We start from the raw sequence: 25,231 nt of genomic DNA, 5'->3' as shown, positions 1-25,231 counted from the left end.
AAATGTCACTCATTTCCTAACGGTACAGTTATGACGAAACATGCGGCTAGTGGAGACTCGGAGAAAGGTTTTATTGCACTTTTCTACGAACATCGGCCGGACGCTGAGAGGCGCGGAGCTGGAGGGCGGTGTTTGAAGTATTTTGACAGCCCCCGCAAAAAATATATTCGTGCTGTGAATGCAATATTAGGTTTTCAGAGTACCCAAATTATTTGTCTTTCACGATATCCGAATTATTTAGTAGTTGTAGATTATTATATAGTATAATGGTAACATATTAATATCGCACATATTTGTGTTAAATTAGAAAAATTTCGTTTCTGATTACTAGTGTAAACAATCAAAAGACAACACACATTGACGCGTTGTTTGTTGGTAAGTACGCTGGCGCGCACCGTCTGATGTTCTCTTCTCAGTGTTCGGTGAGAAAGTGACCGCTCACGGCAGTGCCTGCACCAACGCGGCAACACCGCGGCATCAGTCTCCCCACTGCTCGCTGCCCCTCCACACCCTTCCAATACGGAAGTTGTATCTATTCGACTATAGTTGCAATATCCCTTAACCTCTGATCCTCTTGTAAGCGAACACTGAAATACGTACCTGATTATAAGCCTAACTACGCGTGAAATATATATTGATGGCCTCCAGCATACTGCATCACAAGTGCTATTATTAGGTACGCTACTGATTTTTGAAAATTGCGTACAAAGCCGCAGTTAACAGCTAGTATAAACAAAACAAAAAAATATGTATTACAGTGACTGAGGAATATTTCTAACTTGATTCTAACTAATTTTTACATTTTACTCTCATAAATGTGATTCTTTCACTGTCCTTACACTTTTAGAATAAAAACTTAAATATACAATTTTGGAAATGTTCATTAAATTACTGTTTTTTATATTAATGAAACATATATAGTCTGTTTTTCAGAAAGTGATGGAGATGGGCTCAAAGCATAATCCCAAATAGAAACTTATTGGCAATCTGGAAGACCCATTAGTTAAAGTACTTCACTTTGTGCTAGGATGTTAATATGCTATAATTAAAACTGTATTATTTACCGCTATATTTGATCAAATTTATTAGATTTCAGTACGTGGCAATGATCATTACATGATTAGAATTTACTACATAGACAATTTAAAATTTATATATTAAATATTTATGGGAGAAAATATATACGAAAATATTTTAGAATTTAATTAGTGATGTCAAAGTATACGTAAGATATATGATGTAATTTCTCAAGAAAGGGTCTGCGGATGTAGGATTATACAGTAAGATAGCATGTTTTTTTTGTTAGTCTAGATTGTTTATTTATTTCAACGGTAAACCATTTTGTACAACAAAACTTATAACAAAGGTGGCAGCTATCCATAACCAAGCATTTTACTTAATATTAATCAAAACAACAAAATCAAAACACAATCAGAGAAAATTAACAATAATAACATAAAGGATTATGGCGAGTTAAAATAAGGTTTATAATGAGTGTAATGATATCCATGGAATCTGAACAACAATAATTGCAAGTTAACAACAATAATAACACGTAAAGAGTCTGGACGAGATAATAATAAAAGTAGCAGCTAAATAACAAAAGTTATATAACAATAATGCACGTATAGAATCTGAACACAATAATAATAACAACGGAAACAGCTAACAACAAAAGTTATATAATAATAATGGCGAGTTACATTATGGTCTATAGTGAGATTATATTTATATAATCTGAACAACAGTAATAACACGTATAAATCTGAACACAATAATAATAACAACAGAAACAGCTAACCAACAAAAATTATATAATAAAAATAATAATGGTGGGTTACTTTAGGGTCAATAGTGTTATGATATATATATACATATATATATATATATATATATATATATATATATATATATATATATATATATATATATAGGAATCTGGACAACAATAATAACACGTATATAATATGAACGCAATAACAATAACAGTAAACAGCTAAACAACATCAAATTAAGAACTAACACAGTTGCCCGTCATAGTAGCTTCCCCAAGCGCGATCGAAATGACTGATAAGAGGATCCAAAAAATTCCACACCACCTGAAACCTCATTACCTTCTCTCATAAGTCTGGGAATGCAGCTATAGTAGCTGTAAAGAGAAGGAAGTGCCCTCTTGAAAAAGATGTCCCCGGAACGAGTGGATGTCGGAATTCGAAACTCGAGAAGAGAGAGAAGACGAGGGCAGTCTAGAGCACCGTTAACCATCTTATGAAGAATCAAGATGTCCGCCATCCTTCTTCTAGTCGCCAAATGTGGAAGGCCAAGGGAGATCCTCAAACAGTCAACAGGCGTCTCCAGGAACTGATAGCCAAGACGTAGTCCGATGAGCCTCAAGAATCTGATCTGCACCCGCTCAAGAGTATCAATGTGCCCTGTCAGGTAGGGACACCAAACAACAGATGAAAATTCTAGGATCGGACACACTAAGGTTTTGAACAGTGTTGTCAATGTAGTTGGGGATTGAAAGTCTTTCGATGTTCTGCATAGGAATCCCATTAGTGAATTGGCCTTGCTGCATATGCGTGAGATATGATTCCACGGACTGAGATCATGAGACATAACGACCCCAAGGTCCTTAAAACTGCAGACTTTATTTAGTGAGGAGCCGAAAGAGAGTGTAGTTGGATACAGTGGGTGAGTCCAGCCGGGAGTACGTGAGTACAGCACTTTTATCAGCATTCAGGTCCATCCCATTCCGCTGACACCAGGCTCCGATATGATCTAAAGTATCCTGTAGTCGCTGACAGTCCTCAGGAGAGTTCACTTCGACAAATATCTTGATGCCATCAGCGAACATGAGACAACCCGTAGAGATAACTTCGCAAATATCATTAATGAAAAGACTGAAAAGGAGAGGAGCCAAATGCGAGCCTTGCGGAACACCAGACGGGGCTGGAAACATTTCAGAGTAAGAGCCGGCATACTTCACAATCATTCCCCGATTAGTCAGGTAACTTGACAGCCACTCCAGTAGAGATCCCGTTATACCATAGCCTCTCAGTTTAGAAATGAGAAGATTGTGGTTGACTCTATCAAACGCCCTTGAGAAGTCGAGCAGTATGCAATCGACCTGCCTCCGCCTGGAAAATGCAGATGTGACATAGTTATGTAGCACCAGGAGATTGGTAGAGGTCGATCGACCACTCCTAAAGCCGTGTTGTTCCTCAGCGATCACATGCTTGAGATCAAATACAAGTTTATCCACCACAAGGCTCTCAAAAACCTTTGCAAGCACCGACTGAATGGCTATCGGCCTATAATTAGTTACATTGGATCGCTCACCAGATTTGAAAATAGGGGTGATGAAACTAATCTTCAGATTTGCAGGGAAGGTGCCACTGGCGAGCAGTGTGTTGAAAAAAATTGAGAGATGTGGAGCCAAAACTGGACTGCAGTACTTGATCACAGCAGGAGGTAGAGAGTCCGGACCCATTCCCTTATTGGGATCAAGGGCTTTAAGTTTTGATTCCACTTGTTGAGCAGTTAAAACGAGGCTATGTAGGTTGACAGAAGTTCTAAAGTCAAAGTCAGATGATGGGAGTGACATGTTGGTATAGACTGACGAAATGTAATCAGCAAATAGCTCGCATTGGCCGCTAGGTTCATCCACTTCAACATCATTATACACCAGGTTCGATGTGATGTTTGCTTTCTTCAGATTGTTGATGTGTGCCCAAAAAACCTTAATGTTATTAGGAATGGCGGACTCCACATAGTTTGTATAGTCACGATAGCACTCACCGGCTAACTGCCTGCACCGATTTCTAAGTTTTCTAAAAGAATCGTATAAGGAGAGACCACCGGTCTCTTTGAAACGCCTATGGACAGTTTTCTTCTCGATCACCAGGCGCCTGAGCTCAGCAGTAAACCACTTGGGAAAAGTTGATCTTTTGGAGTTCCTAATTTGAGTTAAGCTTGATAACATCGGCAAGGTTCCTACAGAATAGAGTGAAGTGTTCTTCAGCTTTAGTGGAATCAACCGTTGGGTAAGACAATCCCTGGATCCAGGCAAAGACGGCATCCAAGTTGCATCGTCTGAAGTTGTGACTTGAGCAAGGGTTCGAATTGGTCTTCGCACAATTGAGGTTGATTGAAAAATATAGTGGTGGGTGATTTAATTCCTCGGGGATTATCACATCATCAGCTGGGCTTACTATCGTGTCAGTAAAAGGAGTAAAAATTAGGTCGAGAATAACACCTCGGTGATTCACAATCCTGTTGTGCTGATAAAGCTGAAGCAGTTCTGCCAAGCCGACAAGACTTTGAGAGGCGCTGCTGAGCGAACAGGAAGACGTATCTTTCCAGTTTGTGTCAGGTTGATTGAAGTCACCAAGAATAACAAAGTTATCGATTGCAGGATTGGATGAGGCTACATCTATTACGGCATCACAAAAGCGTTCATATTTGGAAATAGGCATGTTAGGGGGAATATAGGCTGCACACAGAATGAGAGGCAATGCCTTAGTATGAACCTTCACGAAGACGCACTCAACATCAGTCACAGAAGTAGTTAGTTGGGCGCAAAGAAGAGAAGAACTAACAGCAATGAGGACACCACCACCACTGTCCTTATCGCTATTACTTATGGATCTATCACACCTGAATGTGGAAAAGTTGTGGAGTCCCAATTCAGAGTCATGAATTCCAATTGTAAGGTTGGTCTCGACCAAAATTAGTACATCATGGACACACGTAGCCGTGGCTTGTTTAAAAAAAGAGAACTTAGATCTAAGTCCATTGACATTTTGGAAATATACATTAAGAGTTGGTTTACCGTTGGTACAGGCTAGTTTTTTTGGACAATAGTTGGGACACCATTTCGGTACTTGATTGTCAGGTTCTTGGCCCCAGCATCAGTCCTCCTCCTCAGGTCATCGCGTAGGTCATTCAAATACTTAGCCTCCCCAGGAGTACGATCCATAGCAATGGAAATACCAGCAAGTGCATCATCAAGGCCAGATCTGTCAACGGTAGAGAAGTTCCCCGTAATTTGACTGACTTCAGATACATTATTAAGGATAACCTTAATAGGTCTACTTTTCTCAGGAACCATTTTGCCAACTCTGAAGTAAGTAAAATTATATGTGATAAGCCCTGGACACAGGTGATTAAAGAGGAGAGAGACGAGTTTCTTATCATGGTCCTTTTTGGTGCCCGTATCATGACTCTTAGATTCAGGAAGCTTGAAAATCATAAGATTGCGAGCACGTTGAGTCCGGTCATTCATCTCGGAGATTATCATCTCCGGTGATGTTATGTTAGTAGCAGGCGACTGCTCAATAGCTGACACCCGCTCTTCTAGGCACGTAAACTTGGTCTCAAACAGAGTGATTTTAGAGTTCAAACTCATCTATCTTTTGTGGAACATCAATAAGTTTATCAATTTTCAATGACAGCTCCGTTATACTTTTGGTAAGAGTGGTCAGTTGAGTGACAAGTGAATTCAGAAGGCTACCATTAAGAGTGGCCGAACCGTCTTGTGGGTCCTTACAGTCCGTCCTTGAGCAAAACCATTTTATATTAGAATTACCGCTTATGCGTTGATATTCCTGTTTAGTCATCCTTACGCAATCCCTATGAAACCACCGCTGGCAATCAGCATCGCATCCTCCTCAGCATCAAGAACGGGCCTCACACAGATTGGACACGAAGCAGCCATTATGAGAAATTGTATGATAATGTATATAACAATGCAGAAGAAAATTTAAAAAAATATGGGTTGCACTAGAGCAGACCACACGTGTAATGACAGCTACTCGATCCACCGCCAGACACGTGCAGACGTTGATATTTTGTCAATCTACAAATGATCACACGCACCTGACAATCTAGAGAATATGTAAGACAACATGCAGGCAACACGGTAATAAAGTAGCTTACATGCACAGTTCATACGAATTGCAAACTGTAGGCATCATGCATAAGGCCAATCAAAGGCATGGTTTTTAGTTAGCTGGTTTATTGAAAGGGGAGGTATGATAGCTACGATTCTAGGCGTCTTTTTGGAGTGTTCTCTTGCAGTTAATCTAGTTGGTGGTTTGCTTCTAATAGTTTCCTTTACTCATCTTTGAGGAAGTTTGTGTAAGTAGCTCCTTTATAGTCGAATTACGATTTTTAGATTGGAGTTTTGCTGTCTAGTGGCTGGTTTATACCTTCCAGTTGAACCCATGACTGGGCTCAGCAAAAAACGATGTGTCACTTCAATCTGGGCAACCTTATGGATGTCCAGGAGCGGCACATTACTAACAGAAAATGTCGAGATTCTGGGGTTCATGGGCAATTCGATAGGTCTAGTCAACTGTGGGAAATGACTGTTGGAGTTAGTGGGGTATTTTCCCTAACCTCAGAGGTTCTTGCTAGCCTCAACAAGGGTGTGCCACCACTTGCTTACTTTGACTGGAGAGGCTGGTTCAGAGCTGGCCTCCCCTTCTTCGGGGGAGACATGACTTTGAGATGTAGTGCCCTAATTCTTCCTTATGGATCTCGATATGAGGCAGCCCCTACTCCCTAACCTTACCCATACTGAATATCCTGTCACTCTGGATACCCAAGCAGAGCAAAGGTTCTTACAGGACTAAGTGCAATTTATAATTTATAAGCTCCTTGTCCTAAGAGAACAAGAAAGGTAGCTTTCTACTACAGGAATATTGTACAATTTTTATATAAAGGGAAATAATTTTGAAGATGTAAACACGAGGGAGCATTGTAATCAGGGATTGGATCATACTGAGAAATCCCAATATATAACTAAATAAAAATAATGAAAACGTTTAACTTTACTAACTACAATTCACCAGGCCGTAAGAGTACCTCAGATTCTTTTGTTTGTGTCAATAAAACTCTGAACAATCTTAAATATGTTAGGAATGACATCACGATAAACAAATCTCATTAAATAGATGGAGCATACAATACAGAAATTATAGATAATATTTGTGACTAATTATTTGCATAAAAGCGGAGTTAGTAGTAATTAGATTATTGTAACAATTTAATGCATTCAAAAAGGTAAAACTAGAAACATTAAGAAATATTGTCGTCGCCTCATTTAAGAAAGAGAATAGTTGTGCTAGAGACGTATTCAGGTCAACTTTAATGGAGTACAAACTGAGACGTATTTAAGATACTGTCAGTGGAGAAGCTTACGGCAAGAAAATACTTTACGTTGTGAAATTGAGCAAACATTTTATCTGAAGAGAATAATTTTTGTGAATCAATTTAGCATGTAATTTATTCCAGTATTTGCTTTTCTTCATATTTAAATAATTTTCTACATCATAAAAATAAAATAACGGAATGTAAAAAAGTTCTCAATGTCATTTACATAACGCTATTATTCAATTCACATTGTTAATTTTATCTTTAATTGAAAGAAGAGACAATCTCGTTGGAAAATATACTTCTAATTACAGTAATAAGCATTCGTACACTCATTCCGTAAAAAGACTCTTCATATTTTTTATCACTTCGTTGTGTAGTGAACATGAAGGCCACACAATACGTATAATGTGACTTAGCGCATAAACTTCACACTCACTCTTGAATGACTAATAATGAGTAATATTATATTTACATTTTACACGTGCCAATTGAATTGAAGACAATTGCTGGTTTGTAAAATGAAATATAAGGAATGGATCGGAAAAAATTAAATGGAACACCAAAATGTACGATGATTTTCATCAGTTTCGTGATGTAGTCTGGCAGCTGTCAACTGTTGCCTGAATAATGCAGAAATGTCTAATGACATGACATATAACACGATGTGATGTGGATGGCACTGGACCAAGGTGAAGTTGTCTGTGAGAGTGACGTTCATCATTTTGGTGATGTAGTCTGGTAGCTGTTAACTGTTGCCTCAATAATGCAGAAGTGTCTAATGACATGATATATAACACGATGTGATGTGGATGGCGCTGGACCAAGGTGAAGTTGTCTGTGAGAGTGACGTTCATCAGTTTTGGTATGTAGTCTGGTAGCTGTTAACTGTTGCCTCAATAATGCAGAAGTGTCTAATGACATGACATATAACAGGATGTGATGTGGATGGCGCTGGACCAAGGTGAAGTTGTCTGTGAGAGTGACGTTCATCAGTTTTTGATGTTGTCTGGTAGCTGTTAACTGTTTTTTAATAATGCAGAAGTGTGTAGTGAAAATAAACGGTTACTACATTCAGTAATTAAGAAGTTAACCTTTTGATTATTTAGCTCAAAGTGAGTCCAAATATCAGTTAAAACAAGTTTTAAAAACTAAACAAAATATTTTGTGAAATATATTTGAATACGGCTAGTAAATATTATTGAGTTTTAAACGTCAAATAAACAATGGAGTTGCCTTACTGTCCATAACATTTATGCAATCAACAGGTCTTTAATGATAACAGTGCAATATAATTATAAACAGTCTTATAAAATTTTTTCTTACCTAATGTCATAGTTCAATGATAATACAACGTTTCGAGATTTTAAAACTGATCTCTTCCTCAGTGGAATTATCAACCTAACACTTAACTACAATCTAGTTTAAAATAAACAAATCATACCAACGCTTTATGAGACGCATATGTCAGGAATGACCACAATCATGTCATGGGTCAACATCACGTTGCTTGACTGTGAGACCAGTTATTTTACTTCCATCTGTCAAACAACCATTTAAGCCAACCAGCAGTTGTGAAAGCCATGGTTGTATATTCGTGAATATGCAAGGTAAATTCTAAATCCCAATAAACCTGTAACAAGAAGAATGTTATGGAGTGAAGAAAATATGGAAAAGACCTTTAAGGCGCAAAGGACCAAGAAATGAGGTTGAAGAAACCGTTAAATACAATTTAATGTACCTCAATCCACACTGCAGAGGCTTTCTAGAATTGACAATTTGGCTAGCTAGGCTGCAGTAACTACACTGAGCCGGAAACCTATTAATGATGAAAAGCTGGAAAAAATAATTAGTAGAATAACTGGTTATTAGATAGAGTATATTTTACGGATTCACCAGAAAAGATGTACGTCGAATATCTTGCAAACCAAAATGGAAAACATAGAATGATAAATAATAAATGTGAAATAAATGGAATAAAACATCCATTTGCTGGGAATAGCGAAGTTTGATAACTTTATGAATCGGCATAAGGATGTTTTTTCTCTACTAAAACGCACATCGACAACATTTTTGAGAGCAAATGGTTTCAACAAAAAGCGTTCAACGCCTTTTTTGATCTGCTGTAAGCCATATTAGACATAAATATCCTGCAGATTGAGTGTTCAACGTAGACGAAACGGGTATATTAATTTAAAAACATGGTATAGTAAAACATTTCACGAGTTGTTGGGCCGAAATGGAAAAGAAAGGAGCATTAAAATCAGCTGAAAGATGGTCCTCAGTGACTACAGTATGTTGTAATGAGTACTGGGGGCGGGAGTCACTTATTGCTTCACAATTGAGTATTTACTGAACAAATATGACAAACACAGTTATGAAGGGCGCACCACCCCCATTGGCCAAAGCCATACCTCAGCTTGGATTCAGTCCAATTTGTTCAAAGATTGCTGAAGTATTTTAATGAGAAAACAAAGTTAACCAAGGAAGACCTGGTGCTGTTAATTCTAGTTGGTCACAACTAAAATATTAAAGCTGTTAATCTCGCTTGTAGGAATCATGTATCAGTCATAAGCTTACCCCAACATGCAACACACAAGCTTAGACCCATAGACAAAACTTTTATTGGTGCTTCTAAAAGTTACTACAGTGAAGCAATCCGCCAATGGATGCTGCACAGTGAAAGCCCAGTTGACATTAGTGACTGTTTTGAAAAGCATAACTGATGTGTCGGACTGGCATAATAGTTATAATGGGTTTTGAGTTGGCCTATGCCTAAACCTGACAAAAAATGGCAAAAAAGGGAAAAATGCCCAAACCTTGCAAGGCTGCACTAATAATGTCTCCTTTATACAACAATATTTCGTAAAAAAAGCAAGAGGGACAAGAACTAAAATAAGATAACAAGAAGAAAAAAGAATAGTTAAAGATGGAGAATGAAAATAAGAAGGGAAAAAGAAACTAAAACAAATGTACAAGTTTCAAAAAAAGATCGTGCAAAATGAAACTAAACCTAAATGAGTTTGGACCACCCGGCACCGATCCAGATCATGTCTTGTCAATCTGGGGATTCTGTAGTGAAAATGAAAATTGATTTGGAAACTCCTGAGAAGATGACCTTGTGTTCTTATTTTGTGAAACACTGTAATTTGAGAATACACAAGGGGAGCTAAGGGTGCAATGTCTCAAGTGCGAAATATGGGAACATAAAGACGATTACTTATGTGTCACTTTTATAAATAACTCAAAGTTTAAGCTGTTTTGATAAAATAAAAATCTAATTTATTTTAATGTTAATGTAAGTATTTATTTCCTAATTTATGTATTTTCGTCTCATTACTTTGGGACTTATATTAGCAACAAATATGGAATGTTTGTGCGTTAAGCCAAATATTTTTAAATAATTTATTGTGAAACTGAAATTAAATTTAACAAAATCTTATGAAATTAGAAAACAATATATTCACATTTCCATTTACTATTATAACTTAAACATATTTCATGACATTCTCTTATTGTACATCTTTATTATTTATGACTTTATAAAAGATAATATTTTATTTAGTACATTATATTGAGGTAATTACTTAGTTCACTATTGTATTGTATACACTTATTGTATTTGAGAATTTATCTATAAACAATACTATATATGCATATACTTACAGTCAAGATACTGGATCGAATAGTCTTAGCAAGTAATTTACGTTTTATGAGTATAGATAAAAATAAATGATAAAAGTGTACGACCTTATGCTAATTCATGTTTATGTTGTCTGATTTGTACAATACAAAAAAAAATAAAGTCCTAGTGATAATATTTTTTTAATATTAGAGAGTCAGATAATTTGGTCTCACAAACGGTTTGGATATGAACAAACATAAACTGGGCTGATACACGCTTTACAGTGGATGTTTGGAGAATGTCAACATGTCAAACATCTACCGACACGGCGAGTTGTTGTGATTCATGTGTTATTTAGCTATGAAAGATTTTATGACTGTACTAGCCATTGCTTTTGGATTTACTATATTTCGTTGTAAATTAAACAAAAAAAGTGAAATTTATAATTAAAATATTCAACATTATACATTCATATAAAGTTTTGATATAAAACATTCCCCGCCAAGAACATGGTAGTAGACAGTGTGTGGTAGTTATTTAGTCAGCCAATCACCGAATACTGTGACGATCTAATATTGCTATGATACTTACTGAGTAGTAAATACACTGTTAATTTGAATATACATTCATATAAAGTTTTGATATAAAACATTCCCCGCCAAGAACATGGTAGTAGACAGTGTGTGGTAGTTATTTAGTCAGCCAATCACCGAATACTGTGACGATCTAATATTGCTATGATACTTACTGAGTAGTAAATACACTGTTAATTTGAATATACATTCATATAAAGTTTTGATATAAAACATTCCCCGCCAAGAACATGGTAGTAGACAGTGTGTGGTAGTTATTTAGTCAGCCAATCACCGAATACTGTGACGATCTAATATTGCTATGATACTTACTGAGTAGTAAATACACTGTTAATTTGAATATACATTCATATAAAGTTTTGATATAAAACATTCCCCGCCAAGAACATGGTAGTAGACAGTGTGTGGTAGTTATTTAGTCAGCCAATCACCGAATACTGTGACGATCTAATATTGCTATGATACTTACTGAGTAGTAAATACACTGTTAATTTGAATATACATTCATATAAAGTTTTGATATAAAACATTCCCCGCCAAGAACATGGTAGTAGACAGTGTGTGGTAGTTATTTAGTCAGCCAATCACCGAATACTGTGACGATCTAATATTGCTATGATACTTACTGAGTAGTAAATACACTGTTAATTTGAATATACATTCATATAAAGTTTTGATATAAAACATTCCCCGCCAAGAACATGGTAGTAGACAGTGTGTGGTAGTTATTTAGTCAGCCAATCACCGAATACTGTGACGATCTAATATTGCTATGATACTTACTGAGTAGTAAATACACTGTTAATTTGCACTTTAGCACATTGTGACATATTCGTGGATAAATTAAATATAAATTCTCTTTAAACTATAAATATTTGAGATTATGCATTTCTTTGCTAAATATTAATCTAATATAACTACTTTAAGAAAAACTTTTCTGTGTTCTGTTTCATAAAACACTTTTATAATGCTATTTTAGGTAACATGTTTGATGCCTTTTATACAGAATAAATAACACCTGTTCAAAAGGATGTAGTAGCTATTAAATACTAAACTGTTTTAAAAATAATTATGATCAGTATGATTTTTACATATTTTGTGTACACATAAGAGGCAATAGTCATCCTACTGAGTGATAGACTGGACTAACGTTCAGGCAGATCCCACGGATAGACAAGCACATTTCTTGAACTGGTTCCCCTTCTATTTAGAAATGAAGTTTTATGCAAAATTGTCTACAGATGAAGTCTTTCTCGAGATATCCTGCGGTAATTAAGTTAAGCCTAAATGCTTAGAGTGACTAGTCCGTCATCAAACATGAATTTCTTAGTTCAATTCATTCTTGAGATATACAGTGGAAATAAGACACAGGTAAATAGACAGAAATACGGAAAGAAGAGAAATTCTTCTAGAGACATTATTAGAAAAAAATATACAAAATATCAAATTGGTAACTGAATTAAATCTCGAGATATCAACTTGGCTTTAGGAGCTTGAGACACTCAGCCAAATCGCATAAATGAGCATGCACAATCATCGAACTACATCTGTCTCTATACAAATATACTAATACAAGCGAGGACTCGATATGATTTAACTAATGTTTTACCACCAAATCCACCACTATCATAATGTTAAAATGCCATATGAGTTTACTCAAGTCTGTTTACAAACTTGTGTATTCTATGATTTTCTTGTAGTCTTCATGGTTCCTATAAGGCCACTGTAAAGGTTTTCACTAATGCTCAGCCAAATCCCATTGATTAACATTCACCATTATGGAATTATACCTTCTTCACATAGAAATAAGCTTCATGTAAAATTTCAAATCTATAGATCAATATCGTGAGGGCAGACAGACAGAAATTAATTTTTCCAGGCTATCGAGTGAAATATATTAGTTACAAATATAAATATTTTGTAAGTTTTATTTTTGTTTAATGGAGCGTCATGATCTAAATAGAATACTGTCCACCAGTATACTGTAGAAAATAAAATAAAGCGTTTTGTACTGTGAAATACAGAGAAAATTAATATGATTCTATCAACAAGGAACGAATGAACAAATATAGTTTGCAAAATATTAGACAATTTAAATATGAATGTGCTAATTTTAATTGTAATTTTAAATTATTAATTAAATAGGATAAATAAAAAAAAACAATTGATAAAATGATCATAATTATTATTACAGGGATTATATTATTTTATACTTCAAAACGTTTTGGATTATTGTTTTATTAAAATCACACGATACACAAAAAAGTATAACAACAAAAGTGTTTGTATATGACCACAAAACGTTGCTCAACTTTGCTCTACAATGCTTAAAAGCTGAAATGTAAGTATTTATTTATTACACTAAGATGGGTAGTTATCTTAAATTCTCCAAAGGCATTTAAAAGGAGTTGGAATAAGAGTTGATTAAGATATTTAAGATCTTTGTATTTGGTGCCTTAAATACAAAATTGGGTTGATTATTTAGGAAAACCACGACTAATATTCTCAAAGGTATAATATACTTAGCTATAATTATGTTTAATATATAAATATAGTAATTATATATATATATATATATATATATATATATATATATATATATATATATATATATATATATATATATATATACAGGGTGAGTCTAAAAGGACTTTACAACTTTGAAATTATATAGATATTTATTGACTTTACTTACAGACTTGATATATGTGTCATTTTGTAGCAAATTACTTCAAGTTTATTGTCATATTCTTATTTCGGTTCGATGTGACTTCCATTAGTGATACGGCAAACATCCCACCGGTAATCAATTTCTCGCCACACCCGTTCTAGCAAATCTGGCGTAACTTCAGCAACCGCAGCTGTGATTCTTCTTCTTAGATCTGCAAGACTGGCTGGTAGAGGTGGAACATACACTTTATCGTTAATGAAACCCCATAGAAAAAAATCCATAGGAGTCAAATCGGGGGAACGAGTTTGCCATGCAATTGGCCCTGAACGCCCAATCCAACGACCTGGAAAACGACCGTTTAGGAAATCCCTAACATCTGTTAGGTAGTGAGGTGGTGCTCCGTCTTGCTGGTAGTAGAAAGGAGCATCCTGTTGTTCATCAATGTTGAGCATCAATTTGAGGAATCAAAAAATTCTGCAACATATCAAGGTAAATGATACCAGTGACAATTCTCTCCATGAAGAAAAATGGCCCGTACACTTTAAATTTACTCATCGCACAAAACACATTCACTTTTGGACTGCCCCGAACTCGTTCAAGGGATTCTCTTGGGTTCCCCAGATTCTGCAGTTATGGGTGTTCACTTTACCACTGATATGAAAGGTACTCTCGTCACTGAAGATTATTGAGTTCAGGAATGTCTCATCTTCCCCCATTCGAACCAACATTACAGCACAGAATTCTCCTCGAGCAGCTTTAAATAAATCAGTGATATGTTGTACCATCGTAAGTCTGTATGGTTTTAAGTGCAAACGTCTCCGTAGCACTCGCCAAACTGTCTTTTGTGGAATTCCAGTCTCCACAGCTGCACGCCGCGTTGATTTTTTAGGACTACGGGCAAAAGTTTCCCTGACATGTTCGACAGTAGCATCACTAACCTGTGGGCGACCTGGCGATTCCTCATGACGAACACAACAACCTATCTCGACAAAATTCTTGTGCCAACTGTAAATATAAGGCCTGCTTGGAGGGTCTCTTCTGTATTCTGTGCGAAATCTACACTGAATACTTGTAGCAGATTCATGAAACAATAACACACAGCGAGCACGCTCCGCACCAGTGAAAGTAGCCATTTTAGTACAGACGAAGCAGGCGCTCGCAGTGGCGGAACTTGGTACTACAGCACTACAGGAGTCAAACTTGAAGTAATTTGCTACAAAATGACACATATATCAAGTCTGAAAGTAAAGTCAATAAATATCTATATAATTTCAAAGTTGTCAAGTCCTTTTAGACTCACCCGGTATATATAGATGCGAAAATATCCAGGCAACGCATCCACGTAACTAAATTGGTATACAAGTATTATAGGAAAATTAAATAATGGGTTTGATTTGATATAAACATAATTTTTTTATTGAAGCTCAAAAGTTCATCTCTATGTACCTTAAATACTGTTAAATGAGTCATATCTTTTACACTGTACCGTCATACCTTATTTAAGTTCTCATTTTTTATCAATTATACTTACCCTAAACGTATAATTGAATAACAAATCTATGTTATGTGAGCGTTATCGTAAATTTGTGCATTGCGTTTTGAAGCAATAGTATAATCATTTTACATACGAACAATTGGTGGGAAGCGTTAATTTATAGCGCATTAATTTACGAGTGATTTATGAGCGCACAATACTTGGTACTTGTTGCACATGCAAGAAACACGATTAACCTCCATAAATTTGTTCCATGATACGCAGTAGGTCTCGTTGAAAGTCAGCAGTAATATTGTCTCCACTTTGTAAAAAGCTAGATCTTGCTTATTGTTTAATTATCGGATTACTTGTGTGTTTGATTAAGTTCATAATAAAAAATTAATTGGATCCATTTTCTTCTGGGCTCAGGTTTCGTTCACCAAAACCAGACAGATTTTTTAATATCGGTCAATGCCAAACTGTTATTTATTTAGTGCACTAGTTTACAGCAAAGTTGTGTATAAACTAGCTTTATATATTTCATAAAAACTAGATTTTATAAAATATTTGTTCGGAAAAAAATTCCAGATTGCGCCTGACTTACTCTCCTCTAAATAGTTTTCTGAGTTTCTGTATTACTTATTCACGAAATGGCTAGATATTGTAATCTTACTTATAGTTTTTGTTTATTATTATTGACGTGACAACGTCTTAAATTAGGTTGCGGCTGGGAGTCCCTCATGAAAAAGTGTAACGCCCGGTAACGTTACGATGCCCGTCCAGTGGGTCCGCCGCACGGGATAAAGCAGATAACTGTGGGTCCGCCGCACGGGATAAAGCAGATAACTATGTTTATTCGTGAAAATGTGGAGTGCTTAGATTCGTCATTTACAATAACTACAACAATAAAGGTAAATAATTAATTGTACACTGATATTTCATTATCGTAAACTATGATTGATTGATTAATTGTTAGATTGACACAAAAGTTGAGAAACTGAGTTTATAGGTTATGTCATACTATTGACAAATGTTGATAGTGTTCAGTAAATTATTATTTTAAATCACTCTGCAATCAATCGTAATTCAGTCGATTGAGAAGAAACAGCGCGTATTGCTAGTCAAACATTTAAAATAACAAATTATAACCTCTAACCTATCATAACAGTGCGACCAAACAAACGAACTAAACCGACCAATCACCACGCGCGGAGTTAGAATTTAACTGTGTTTAGCAAGAATTTCAAATTCCAATTTTAGTAAATGTTTTATTCAACTTTACCATTTACAATAACAAATTTTAATTATTTTCAAATTATGTACAATGTTTTAGTAAACAAAATATATTTCTATAGTTAAAATTTGTGCAATTCTTATTTTCATTCAATTCCTTGTTCCTATTGTGCAATTTAATAATATTCATATCAATAAATATTCTACCGAGAAAAAGACGTTGTCACGTAAAATCTTCGCCCGTAAAACCGACTTTACAGGCAACCGTAATTTTTTTTTATTACCTGTTTTATTGTTGATATCATGCGATGGAAAACATATTGGTTAGGTTAGACCAAGCAATACGGATATGTGCCTATACCAGTTGCTGTCACATACATTATGATTAGCAAGTCTTTAAAACGAACGTGTTTTGCCATTAAAATAAACTACAGAGAGGCAGATAAGTCTTTTGATAAAATTTACCAGAAGTTTATCTCTTTAGTATAAAATAAAAATATTTCGCTACTGCACTACGTGGCATTGGTAAATGGTTCAAAGACTGGACATTTTAAACTGTTTTTTTTTTACGATCAATGACAGAAATCTACATTAATATTGTGGCAGATGAGGCAAAAGGTTTGGTTTACGATGTAATTCATTTCTTGATACTGGATTAATCATCGAACAACTATGAATATGCCCATTCTCCCTTCTTCTTCCTCCTGAACGTAAGCTATTATTATGCACATACTTCTGTTATAATGAATCTGATTACACTTAACAGTATACAAATAATTATGATTTAAAACGTTCAATGTAGGTTAAACTTTTGATATTACTTCTTTTAACATATGTTATAAATTGTACAATTTCTTTCTGTAGTTCTATTTATTGAAATCTGTTTAGAAGACAAAGTTGGTAATACGTGAACCTAAAAAACGATCTTACCTTTGAACCTGAAGATTTGTGTTTCTTTACATTCAACAAAGTAAGTGACGTTAAGAATTTCAATAATTTATTTTACTAGTTTATCATTTTAAGATAAGACTGGAACGAAGAAGGAGTATACAAAGAATAATAACAATGGAGGCTCACTTATCACACGTAGCCTGTGGGGAATGTATAACGAGGCAAAGTTATCGATTCATACCCTTATTTTCATATTTACAACGAGAAGGATAGGAAGGACCAGTATTCCATATTTAAAAAATAATAAAATAATCAATTGTAAGAAAACTCTAATATTACTAATGACAAACAATTAGACAAAACATTTTCGCCAAGTGATGTTCACGTACTTTAAGGATAGCTCAGAATATATTTAATATATAATATGTACACGTAACATAAAGGTACTATTACAATAAACATTAGTATATGTTTTCAGTGTTTGCGAAGCGTAGCAATATACGAAATAATAATTAACTAAAGAGTACGTAAATTTCTTAAAGGTATTAATGTAAAAAGAAATTGTATTTCTCGTTTTTAATAGTTTGATAATATATCTTGTGTATCATATGTATTTTCTTAAACCTATAACCAAAACTAAACCAATATTAAAAAAGAGTAATGTTAATGTATGTACACCAACGCAATAAGAAAATATAAATACTAAGAAAACGTAACTGTAGATATTGATCTTATTTTGTTTAATAAAACGTGTATTTAAATTAACAGTTAACTAATATGGAGATATAATTTTTAGACCACTCTTACATAATAATTTATAGTAAAATACTGTTTCAAACGAAATGGGCAGTAGTCTTAGGTTGGCCAACTATAAAACTAGAGGAAGCTGGCAAGATTTCTGCCGGACACGTCTAGTGAACCGGAAGTCCTCGACCAGAGATCAACAATACAACCTTGAACAGGAGTCAATGTATATACAGAATCGATACCTTAATATTGTGTTATCTTTTGTAGCATAATGAGGAAAATTGTTGAAATTAAATTAACAAGATTATAAGTGTTTACTCTAAATTACCTAATTTTGTATGGCACGTTATAAAAACTAAGTAATACAAGAGTTGAAGGTGTATTATTTATTACATTTATTTTATTCTGTTATTGCTCCTGTTATTTTATGTTATATTGTTATTTTACCTGGAAAAACTTAAATTTATGTTATTACCAGCGTTCAAATTTCACTCACAGTTTTACAATTAAAATATGACCATTTTTGTGTGTTGCAGAGCAGTGTATCACATTGTAGCATCATCAAGTTAGTTTATAATGTTTAGCCTTATGAAAAAAGACATAACATTAATTAATTTCTATCGATAACAAGGGATAATATCATAGACTAATGTAACTAGCAGGTCTGGAAATCGGTATACTGTAATATAATTGGTTTTAACTTTTTCCTCCCTTTCTGAAGTATCTTTCAGGGGTCTTATACACGATAATTTATACTTCAGTATTTAATGCAGAGATAAAATTTGAAAAAAAAAACTAAGGCATTAATATTTTGGTGTTCAGTAGCACCATACATTACAAAATAACAAATAAAATAAAATAATTTTATTAAAATAAAGTTATAGGTTAAATAAAAATAAAGTACGCTATGTTAATCCTTGGAGAAATAAGGGTCATTTTGGAATCGTTCCGCCATAGGAGCTTCATAATCACATCGGAAGAATTCAGTAATAGAATCGATACTTGATTATCTTGTCTATTCTTTGCATCTGGATTGCTGATCCTGAGTAGAGGGAGAAAGATATTCCGATATCCAATAAATAAAATTATTCAATGATTCAGTTTTTTTTTATTTGTGACTAGTTCTCAATAGATTATATTCTTTAAAACGAAAATTTATTGTAGTGTAAACTCAGATAATTTTAGTGAATAAAACAATTCTCAGTAGAGAAATATCAGTGTTAAATCTTGACGTTTCACTTTGTGTTTAAAAAACTTAACTTTATATATCAGGCAATTTAAATCTTAATTTATTCTGGTAATACAACATTCAAATACATCATGCATTGCTTCCTTAGAGTGGAATGAAAAGTAACCCAATTTTATAAATATTATGTGTGAGCTGTTGTGAAAAGAAATCCCAAAATTAAAAATTATCTCTTAGAAACGGAAGGAAGTAAAATTTCATGTACGCCTCGTACCTAATTTACAATAAGAATCTGTATATCAACCTGTCAGGAATTGTTTCTGATTTTATTGTTTTGTATTCTATTGTCTATTCCTTTAATTATATCCATATCTTAAATTATTGTAATCGCTACGATTGTTAAAATAGTGCCAATAAGTAATTGATATATACGTTGTACATTTACAATACTATTCCACCAAATAAATGTATTATTCTAACAAGAATAACTACCAAGGAAGCCTTACTAACATTTGCAACGAAGAATTTCATTACCTGGAACCGGAGTGAATGAAACTCGTTAGTCTAAGAACAGATCTTGTAAAGAAAACAGTGTTGAGCATAAAGACAAAGGGGCTCGTGTAAAAGCTGGGCTATTGTTCGGGTTTCTGAGCTGAGCTTTACAAGCGACTTTGTCATTGTTTGACTGTTACCAATTAGCAGTTTCTAACAATGGCAATATTAAGCGCAGAATTTTAATACATTAATGCAAATATACCACAAATTAAAAACGAATTCTTCCTAAACCAGGGACATTTTAGTTTATAATAGTTAATGTTTTTATGAGGAAATAGTTAAAAACAGTTTTGTAAACATTTATGTCGTATCAGTGACTCAAATATAGCCTATTACCTGTTATCCCTAGCTATGCCTTATCTCTAAGCTAGGTCGAAGGTTAATGTAATTCGTAATGTTATATTACAATAGCAACCTACCTCGGTAAGACGTATACTCTGAAAAGTGATAATGCATGCACGAGTAAACCTGCAAAACGCCACGGACTCAATCTCTCATGCATACATATCTGTACTTCTCGACCACCAATAGACAACGCACACGACATCCCTTGTGCCTCATGCATACCTAGATTTCAGAAAATATATAAAAAAGTAACACTTTTATAGCCTAAAAATGTTCATATTAAATTTTCAGTTTGTTCAAAATTGATTTTGCTAAAGAATGAAATAAAATTAACTGTCTGGAAAACCGTATAGCTTCTTTAAAATAAAAATACGCTAGCACGACTACAACCGAGACTTCCCGAATATACACGAGCCCTTGTATCGAATCCACCGACACCTGCAATAGCGGGTATTGCTCTTTACATAATGGGTCAAATGCCTTCACTCACAAAATATAAATCCATTAAGTAGCAATACATTTTGTCCTTAAATGCTTTCATTTCAAACAACAGTAAAAGTGGAAACTAATTCCAATGCAATGCTGAATAAAAGGATAAGTAAAAAGTAGTAGCGATTCTAGCCACCGTAATATATGGAATAATTGCAGAGCACATGTAATACAATTTTTCTGTGAGAGACAATGTTTGTATTACAAAAGTTACTGCAGAGCCTACACAATTTCAAGTACGCAAAACGTCAAATTGGCGTCTATGGTAAGTTGCTTTGAGAGAATGAATAATGTTTATAGAATAGGAGTTTTTGTGAATTTGTAAAATCTTACACTGTTGTGAATTTTGTAATGGAGATAATGAACTGTACGAATTTCTTCACTCTATTTTAAAACATTTTGTCAATAGGTAATTTTAGTTGTAATAATATAAAATGTATTATTAATGATATACTGATGTAAACATTGTTGGAGAAAAAAGGCTAATGTCACCGAGTTAAAGCTATATCTCAAGTTGCAGTCTCAGGTGTAAGAAGATACTTTGTTCCAAACCTCGTGATTAATTGTAACACCAAGAGCAAACATCTTTTAAATTGTCAAAACCTCTTGTAATAAAACTAATGAGTCCTTATTTTCCATTTCCTCCATAACTTTTGCTTGATATACATGTATTAATATGAATCAATTGGAGTAGTAAAGGAGCTACGTATGTATTAAAAACACGCTTTACAGAATCCGTAGACTACAAAATTATAACACGTATTTGACCTATGTTTGGTATTAAGTATGTGGCTGACTTTTGTAAATAAGTAACGATCATATAATATTATACGACGTTATAACGTTATTCAGCGTTTCCCTATTAACATAGGCCATTTAATAAACTTTGTTCCTTAAACAGTTTTTATACCCCTACTTGTTAAAAGCCAAGACTATAGTCAGAAGCAGTTGTAAAGTTATACTGTGAATATCCTTTGTGAAAAATCATCGATATTGTAACAAAAAACCCAACAATACCGTTTTCTCAAAACAACATCGATATCTCCTAAGATTTTAAGAGATGAAAGGCGGTCGCGAATATTAGGAACGTTTATAATGTACTGGAATATTTGTTACAAAACATTTTTTCAATCCAAATAGGTATTGAACGTATGCTCATTACTTGATCAAATCTGAAAAATATCAATTAAGGTAAATTAGTTCTATGTTTCGTTTTGAATATGCAAAAAGAGCAGCTACTTAATATTAGTTGTTACCTTTGTAATAGTAGGGTTTTGTACACAGACTCTATATCTTCAAGTCCCATACCATGCGTCTCACAATTGCTTATTATAGTTTTGAAGCAACTGAAAGCTGAAATACTTTAGACTTCATACAAGCTTAAGTGATAAAAAATAAAGTTTTTTACTCCTAAACGAACTTGTAGAAATAAAAAGATTTCACAACTGAAATGTATGTTGAAACATAAAGTATTTTTTCTCTAATCGGTTTTCATCACTTAATATCTATAGAGTTACCAAACACTGAAACGCAGGGGATGGAATCGATCCAAACATCACTTTACTGTGCTTGAGCATTATTACAAGGTCTTACACACACAAACACAAACACACACAAACACACACACACACACACACACACACACACGCACGCACACGCACACACCACACACACACACACACACACACACACACACATATATATATATATATATATACACAGAATATATATAGAAATATATATATATATATATATATATATATATATATATATATATATAATTCTTTTGTGCGTGTGTATGTCATTGAACTCCTCAGAAACGGCTGGACCGATTTTATTGTAGGTTTTTGTGTGTCTTCAAATGGTTTAGATTTACAATTTAGTCAAATTAAAAATTTCTTTTTAATTATTTTTTATTTTTTAACTATTGTTGATTGTGGAATGTTTTACATTGGATCCGGCAGACTGCGCTACGTAATACAAAGTAACCTGATACTTAACAGCTGTTAACACTTTAAGCTGAAGTTCATAAGAGGCATAAGTATTTCTTTACATTTAAATTGTTGAAAATATTACATGATTTTAAAGTGCTTGATCAGTGCAGATTGCAAAGACGAGGTTATTATCTAATTTTAAATTTAAATAGCGCCAATGATCAATAAACCCTCTAATGATATGTAAATAAAATTTAAACGCTGTTATAAAATCTAAGTTATTGTACAAGGCTGTGAATGCTCACACATAAGGTAATCGAATTTTATTCGATCGAAACTAAATTAAAATAACCGAAAAAATATGCTTTAAGATCGAATTTTGATTACTTTGGTATAGATTACAAATGTGTGTGTGTGTGTGTGTGTGTGTGTGTGTGTGTGTGTGTGTGTGTTCAGGAAAACAAGACAGACTCTAGAAGTACTGGAAGTACCTGATACCGGGTTAAACTACAATGGCTATAAGTATAAACTTTTTGACATATATTCTTAACCTTAACCATGGCGTCCAAATATAATAATTCTTTCAAATCAGATGTACCCACCTAAACTCAGAGCCTAAAGTAAGAGACGTTAGCAATTTTGCTAAAGGTTTGAAGCTATTAAGCATGGACGCTAACGTAATATATATCTAAGATAAGCTTACTTACATTCCTAATCTGCCTTGAACCCCACTATGCATTATATAATTCATTGCTATTGTCTTCAGCTTAAGGATTTCTCCATACTGACCTAAAATTGTTAAATGTTTACTGAAATCATTCGAGCAGTTTAATAAATTATCATGGAGTACTGGTGGAAAATTCGAATGTTATAAAAACTGTTTTACTTTACGACTTCCGGGTTCCAAAACCCTGTTCTTGAAACTGAAATCTAAAATAGATCAAGAGATTGGAATTGCTATGAGTGACTAATAGTTATCTCATAAGTGTTTAGAATGTAATAGGAAAAGAATACTTAAATAAATTACCCTGTTTTTCAACAGGAAATGTCATGAAAAGCCGCGGGTAACTGCTAGTCTTACTATAGAACTTATCTGTTTGTAAATAGGCCCGCAATGTAAATTAAATATGCATAACAAACGGTTTTTAAACCATGTCAATTTTCTCACGATTCTTGAGATATGTTTCCAGAAACAAATTCAAATTAGGCTTACAACTGAGACACTACAATAAAACATTCTTGTGAAAACTTTAACTTCACACCTTGTTCATGTTTCCTTATAAATGGCTGATCCTTAACCTTAATCACAAAATATTTTGGAACAAACCTCGGATTCGCTGTTATTGCAGTAAATATTAGGTTGGTTAATGTTAAATATATTAATGTTAATTGTTTGTAATGAAAGTTACTACTGCATTACATTGTGTGAAGCAGTTTGGACTTTAATTCATTGGTTTAAATGAGACTTTTAATATTTTATATATTATGCATAATCTTGATGTAGTTAAATTATTTTACAACGAGGGTTATATCAAACAAAATCTCTACTCTATACATAAGATGATAATGAAAATACATCATACTTCTTAATTGAAAACTATTCATACAAAATATTAAAAAAAACATTACCAGCGGGATATGGCCAATAGGTTTATCTTACCTTCTGTCAGCACCAATATATTGGTATGTGCATCAAAACTTCTTTGACGTTACAAAATTAGACAGCATCTTCTATTGCATCTAATGACAGTTAAGTCCTGGAAAATGTAAAGAACTGATTCGCATGACTTCGTCGTTCTTGCTGCTGAAGTGTTTAGAAGTGGTTCAATATACTTACCAGAACAAGGAGATGTCCCTTTGAATTCTTTACTGGAAGAACATACCATCTCATCTTATTGTCTTACTTAAAACCCCAGTAGATTTTCAATGAGAAATCTAATAACGGCATGTGACTAATGAAAGTCAATTAAAACGTTTCCCCACCTAAGCACATTATCAAATCGTCCGTATGCTAACTATAAACTCAGGAATAAAGTAAATATGAAATGTTTATATAAGGAAGTTAAATAGAACACAATGGTTTAGTCAGTCAAATAACTAGATTAATTTTTATTCGAGAGATTCCTTTTGTATCGTATAATATATGTTACATTAAATAACTCGACAAGTCATAATAATACAACAGATAATAAATAAAGTAACTATGGTAGAAAGGGTTAAATCACTGTGAATGTTGAGTTTGGCTCCAGTTCACCTTCCTCTTAGTGCAGCGTTTGAAATCTGACGCTGCCGCAATATCTTTACAATGTGGAGGCTGATATATAATCATA

The 25,231-nt window shown here is 34.0% G+C and overlaps 2 protein-coding genes across 2 annotated transcripts; both read right to left on the bottom strand.

Annotated features, from left to right (window-relative positions):
* Positions 1-2,034: 2,034 nt before the first annotated feature.
* On the bottom strand, positions 2,035-2,619 carry LOC124353134. The gene has a single exon (XM_046802989.1). The coding sequence runs from the start codon at positions 2,617-2,619 to the stop codon at positions 2,035-2,037; it is 585 nt and encodes a 194-aa protein (XP_046658945.1).
* Positions 2,620-14,616: 11,997 nt separating this feature from the next.
* LOC124353121 lies at positions 14,617-15,180 on the bottom strand. Its single transcript, XM_046802967.1, has one exon. The coding sequence runs from the start codon at positions 15,178-15,180 to the stop codon at positions 14,617-14,619; it is 564 nt and encodes a 187-aa protein (XP_046658923.1).
* Positions 15,181-25,231: the final 10,051 nt, after the last annotated feature.

Source organism: Homalodisca vitripennis, chromosome 1 (genome assembly GCF_021130785.1).
Source record: "Homalodisca vitripennis isolate AUS2020 chromosome 1, UT_GWSS_2.1, whole genome shotgun sequence".
Lineage (NCBI taxonomy): Eukaryota > Metazoa > Arthropoda > Insecta > Hemiptera > Cicadellidae > Homalodisca > Homalodisca vitripennis.
This window is presented reverse-complemented; position numbering and strand designations above follow the sequence as displayed.

Coding starts and splice junctions, on each gene's coding strand:
- LOC124353134 (XM_046802989.1), bottom strand. CDS start 2,619: ATGTCTCATGATCTCAGTCCGTGGAATCATATCTCACGCATATGCAGC.
- LOC124353121 (XM_046802967.1), bottom strand. CDS start 15,180: ATGGCTACTTTCACTGGTGCGGAGCGTGCTCGCTGTGTGTTATTGTTT.